The following is a 5,859-nucleotide window of genomic DNA, read 5'->3' as shown; positions in this document are numbered from 1 at the left end:
GTCCAGGATGAAACATTACAAAAGTGGATGGAAGAAGTTATATGCTTTCCATAAAATAAGACTGTGCAGATTTGAAGTGCAATCACACAGAACTGCAAAATGTTATTAAGTTACTGAAAATAGAAGTCCTGTAAATTATCTAAGCCAACCATTGCTACATACCCAACCTTAAACACGCAGAGTGTTTACTAGCATCCACTTAAAAAAAAGTATTTGTCTGACTTCCATGGAGGCTACTAGACAAAAACTTATCACTTTGCTATTCTAGGCAATAAAAAGTAATAGTAAATAGTGCTCAAATTTAGAGCTGCATGACAAAAAGAATTTTTGTCTTGTAGATTTGCAGTTGTCTGGGAGGAGAGAGTGACTTTAGCCAAGCTCAAAAAAAAAGTAATTTCTGAAGATGGAAGAGCTATTTTAAAGATAGAAGAGGAGGAATGGAAGGTAATATTTAGCCTACTCTTTGTTTTGAGTGGGTAGATAATTAGACAACTAAGTTATTTGACATCTAATCCTAGCTAATTGTATTCTTTTCCCTCCATTCAGTGTCAGTAGTGTGCTCTGTACTGTACAGAACACACAGGACAAAGCAGGAAGAGTAGAATTACCATTGTCAAAATAGTCAAGCTCGTTTTATTGAAAACATACTTTAATAATGGAGTACTGAGTACTAATTTTTTAACTAAAAATATATTTCCAGCTGGGCAGGAGCATTTGGTTGAAGTATATCTTGTGGATTGAATTACAAAGTATTAGTTTCAGTAATGTACCAGAACTACAGAGACACTGGGCAAAATCACCAAGGTGCCTAGCAGCTCTCAGGCAGCAGAACTATTAGTTCTACTGCATGGAAACCAGGCAGCTGTGAAGTAAATGGTAGATGCTGCCACTCCTTGCAGGCTGCAGAGTCAGTGCTGCCTGTGCTAGCTTCAGAGTCCACTGCAATGAAGAAGGTTTGAAGACTCATGGCTGAACCAGCTCCACAGGAAGTCATTGGGAATCTTTCTATTGACTTTAATGAGAGTTGAATAAATTGCAGGCTGGTGGGGAAGTGGCTTCAGCATCCAGTGTTGCCTACTTATCTACCCAGAGCAGTGAATTTCAAACTATGTTAAGAAACCTGTTGTAAAAAATTGCTACATTTCTAAATAACCATGTAGAAGTTATATTTTATCTGTTTTTTAAATGCATTTGAAACCTGCTCTGTGGTTAGTTGAATATTCCACTTAACACATGCAAAAAATCCAGCACTACTTTCATTTCAAACTTTTGTTTTGGTTCTTGGGTCCTGTTACTGACACAGCACTGTAGGTATCAAAGTCCTGGATACAAAGACTGCCACACATTACATTTAAGACACGGTTAACCAGTTAATCAAATCTTAAATTGTGACCATTACGTCAATTAGTTAATGGTGTGATAAAACAAGAAATAAGCCACAATGTTATTCCACAAAAAATATGCAATGACTTTGTGGCTCATTCCTATCATGCCATTAGTTGAACTTGTGGCTAGGCGCCCTGTCAGCTGATGGGTCTCCCAGCCATGAGAGCACATGGTGTGTGATCCCAGCTCCCTCTGCACCAGCAGTAAGGCCTAATGGGATCTGATGCATGATCCCACAATCATGACTCCTGCCACACATGTATGGCATGGTAGGAAGCGTTATTGCATGGATTGCATATTGGATCCCATCACACCTTTACCTGCATGTCTGGCAGGGGTCTAAAAAACAACATTGGTTTGTTGGTTGGTTGGGTTTTTTTTGCTTGTTGTATAGGCTGCATAGGCTAAACACCTATAAAAGCGTTTCTTCCCCTTACTCATTCTGTATACTTAGGTGGAATGTCCTTCTTTTTCCCCTCACCGTCTGTTTAGACACTACCTTCTTGCTTACTGAAATTAAACCACCTCCAGGAATGGCAACTCCATAGAATTAGTTTGATGAAGATCCCTGAATTCATTGGAAAGTTTCAAAGCCTCATTGTGCTGGACCTGTCCCGAAATTCAATTGAAAAGCTACCAAAAGAGATTGGTGAGTTGTACTTAAAATGCCACTTCCTTAATTGGAGTCAACACAGTAGGATTGGATTTGGCCAGATGTGATAAGTATTCAGGTATATTCTCTTTGATTTGTGTCCTGTGCAGGCCAGCTGACTAACCTCCAAGAGCTGCTTCTCAGCTACAATAAAATTAAGTCTGTTCCTAACGAGTTAAGTAACTGTGTCAGCCTGGAAAGATTGGACCTAGCTGTGAACAGAGATATCTGTGACCTTCCTCTTCAGGTTTGAGAAAAGCAATATTATTTATATACTGAATGTTTTCACTGCCTAAAAATATTATTTTCATGGAAAAAATGAACTTTTCCTTTTTCTACGACTTTAAAATGATATGGTACATTTTAATCTGTATGGAAACTCTTGCATGAAGTGTAAAACCAGTGCTTGATTCCACAAATACTCAAGCCTTTGTGTTATCTGTATTTATATGAATATTCAGACTGAAGCCAGTTGGATTATTTGTATCAGAAAGATAAGTATATACACAGATGTTTGAAATAATGGAGTTTAATTCTGTCCAGATCAGTTGCCTTATAGAGTCAGATCCTCTGCTTATGGATGTCAGCTTAGATTCATGGCCTTTAATGAGAAAACACTGATTGACAGGAGATGGTGATTTGGCTCATTGTCTTAATCATGACATCAGGAGAGTTGCATTTAAGGGTGAAGCCATAGTTCATTCTTCCATCATTCAATTATTGGTCTCCTAGCAGGGGCTACTTTTGAAAGTGCCCTGTGATGCAGACAGCTGCTCAAAAGGAACTGGACTAACTCCATTGACAGAGGACCTTGAAAACAGTAGAGAGGGTAATAACTTGGCCTCTATTTACCCAGCCTTAATCTGAGTCACTGACCTCAAGTAAAATATCAAACATCATAGTCCTGACTGGGGTTAGAGATGTTTATTGCATTGCAGAACTGTGTCCATTTAATAAACCTGTAAAACCCAGTAACGACCAGGCATTGTTAACATAAAATATCAAATATTAACCATTCTAAAATGATGTAGCACAGATCACACAGTTTCATGAAGTCAAGGGAAGGTATACCATGATAAAAAGGGTTCTAGGATTCTGGGTCAGTTTCTTATTTGCACTGAAGCAATGAAGTACTGTCAAAGGGCCTGAGTACTTAGTCCACAGAGGGACTGAGGTCCCAGGAGAGTGAGTGCTGCAGTCTTTAACTGCTAGATATGTAGCCACCATAGTGGAATCCAAGTGCTAGGCATCTAGGATATGTCTGCATTGCATACTGTACTGCTGGTAGAGGCAGGGAATGGCTTAAATGACCTAGCTCAGGATCTGGAAGCAGTATATCTGCATTAATGTGGAGGTCTGCTCAGACTAATTTACCCTGTTTCTCAGCTCCACATGTAAGGCAGACAGATAGGCACTAAGAATGAGATCTACAAAAGTCAGTAGTATGGCAAGCAGTCACTTAAATTATCTCTGCATGGTACTGCATTGTGTCAGGTGTAGGGAATTTTAATGTCAGAAACGTAGGGCATCTAGGGCAATGATTCTGAAAGGGTGCATTGTGAGATCACAGTGCGAGATAACTGCTGTCCTCCCCTGTCCAGCATCCTATACCTGCCCTAGCTACTCCAGCAGCTTCTCCTTTGGGGACTACTGCCTTCCCCTACCCTTTCCTACCTCCAGGTAGCCCCTGGGCTGCACCCCCTCGATCCCAATGGCACAAACTGTTGAGAGTGGATAGGTGGCCACATAAACAGAGCAGCACTTTACAGGCCAGTTTGTTTTCTTCACTTCTCCCCAATGAGACCCTAAAGGAGCAGCCTCAACAGCAGGAGCTGCCTTTGCCCCCCTGAAGTACAGATCAGGGGTCAGACCATGGAGAGAGCAGGGTGAGGTCCTGCCTCCATCACCCTTAAGTGGCACCAGTTAGATCAGTGATTCTCAACCTTTTAGCCTCAAGACCCCCTTCATATTTCTTCTGAATTTAGATCTATCTCAGTGATTTTCAACTGGGGTACAAAATTCAGAGAAGTTATGGGGGGGGAGGAGGGGGATCTTGTAGCTAAGAAGGTTGAAAACCACTGGTCCAGAGACTAATCTTTTGCTTAAAGAAAAATGTATTTGCTGCCTTTTTTTTAACTTTACCTCTCAGCACTCGTGTGATTTCCTCTGGCAGGGGAATGGAATGTATTATATGTTGTAAAAAAAAATCATATTCACCTTGCTGGATGTAAGAGCTAAGTGTGCTGCCAACTGTAATGAAGAAAAGCATGTGCCCAGGGTATAAAGTCTTTGGGAAACATTGCTTTAGGTCTAGGTGGCCTTTGACAGAGGGGTTTAAACAATCCATTGATACAGATCAGATTCTGACTTTTCCAGGCTATGTTAGCTGTGACACTCTTTTCTGTTATGCATTCCAGGAAACATTTTAACATTTTTAAAATTGTTTTGTTTTTTAGCCAAGATGGCTAATTTGCTGTCCTAGGGCCCTACTACATGTTCAAATTGAAACTGGATAGAGAAACCAGCTAGAGTTGTTACACACTTTCAAGCACTAATTTTGTAACTGGCTGACCCTTCTTATAGCTGGATAGTCATTTTTATTGTATGATAATTACTTTCCACATGTGCCTGGTCTAAATTTATTGTGCAATTAACTAGTCGATTGCATAACATATGTAACGTAGCAGGGGCCTCAGTGAAATCTCTTGCTTTACAGTATATGCAAAGGTACATTACAGAATATTAATAGAAGTCTTTCCTTCTTTTTAGCTCAGTAATCTAAAGAAACTTTACCATATAGATTTGTGTATGAACCAGTTTACTACCATTCCTTCAGCTCTCTTGAACATGCCAAGTCTAGAATGGTTAGATATGGGCAGCAACAAACTTCAGCAACTTCCTGACACTATTGACAGGTAACCCCTCTATTTCCTGCCTAGCTCATCTTAGTTTTAATTCTGTTGCACTGAAAATCTGGTTATTCAGTTGTTACAGAATATTATCAGGCATCAAAGTTTACAACAAACTGAAACAAAGCAACATTGCTATGTACTTTTTTTCTAAAATGGAATATTCTGCTTTTAACATAGCAGGAACATCTCAAAGCAGAATATTTCATTATAAACTACTGTTTGGTGTGAGAAGTAAAATTGTATAGTATTACAGTTGAATTTAGTCATTGACAAATCATTACATTCATGTAATCAAGTTAAATTGTTTTGCTATCTAAAATCTCAACCAGCAATTTAATTGAACATTACTGTATTGTGTGCGAGAGAAATTATGACACGTGAAATGAATCAATTCCTTTAATCAAATTATATTATTTCCTAATATTATATTTAATTACCTGTTCTCTATTCCTGCAGAATGGAAAACTTGCATACTTTATGGCTCCAACGAAATGAAATAACCTGTGTACCAGAAACCATCAGTAACATGAAAAACTTAACCACTCTTGTCCTCACCAGCAACAAACTCCAGAATATTCCTGTTTGTATGCAGCATATGACAGATTTGAGGTAAAAAAAGAACACCCTCCCCCCGAAGATATTCGAGTGTAGGGGTGTCAAAGATATGGCCCATGCTGGCCAAGCCCTGCATGCTGGATCCATAGTCAGTCCACTTCTACATTAAACTGAACAAACTAGAAGTTAAGCATATGCATCAAAACTGGGGGACTGTGGTGTCGACACCTACACAGTCAAATGGGTTGCCAGCTGGCTGGAGGGCCGCACCCAGAGAGTGGTGGTGGATGGGTCATTTTCAGCCTGGAGAGATGTGGGCAGTGGGGTTCCGCAGGGCTCAGTCCTTGGGCCCGC

At 39.9% G+C, this 5,859-nt stretch overlaps 1 protein-coding gene across 3 annotated transcripts in view; it reads left to right on the top strand.

Annotated features, from left to right (window-relative positions):
• LRRC39 (leucine rich repeat containing 39) overlaps positions 1–5,859 on the top strand; it is a 21,341-nt gene that overhangs the window by 2,875 nt on the left and 12,607 nt on the right. For all 3 annotated transcript variants that reach the window (XR_002094701.1, XM_019501688.1, XM_019501687.1), the window contains exons 3-7: positions 339–444; positions 1,879–2,035; positions 2,149–2,285; positions 4,808–4,953; positions 5,407–5,559. Coding sequence is in view for 2 of the 3 variants with exons in the window: in XM_019501688.1 (XP_019357233.1) it covers positions 339–444; positions 1,879–2,035; positions 2,149–2,285; positions 4,808–4,953; positions 5,407–5,559 (699 nt within the window). In the remaining variant the exon portion in view is untranslated. The remainder of the gene's footprint in view (positions 1–338; positions 445–1,878; positions 2,036–2,148; positions 2,286–4,807; positions 4,954–5,406; positions 5,560–5,859) is intronic.

The sequence above is a fragment of the Gavialis gangeticus genome, unplaced genomic scaffold (assembly GCF_001723915.1).
Source record: "Gavialis gangeticus isolate Ggan-Ray unplaced genomic scaffold, GavGan_comp1, whole genome shotgun sequence".
NCBI lineage: Eukaryota > Metazoa > Chordata > Crocodylia > Gavialidae > Gavialis > Gavialis gangeticus.
Note: the sequence above shows the minus strand (reverse complement) of the source record. Positions and strands in the feature narration are given on the sequence as shown.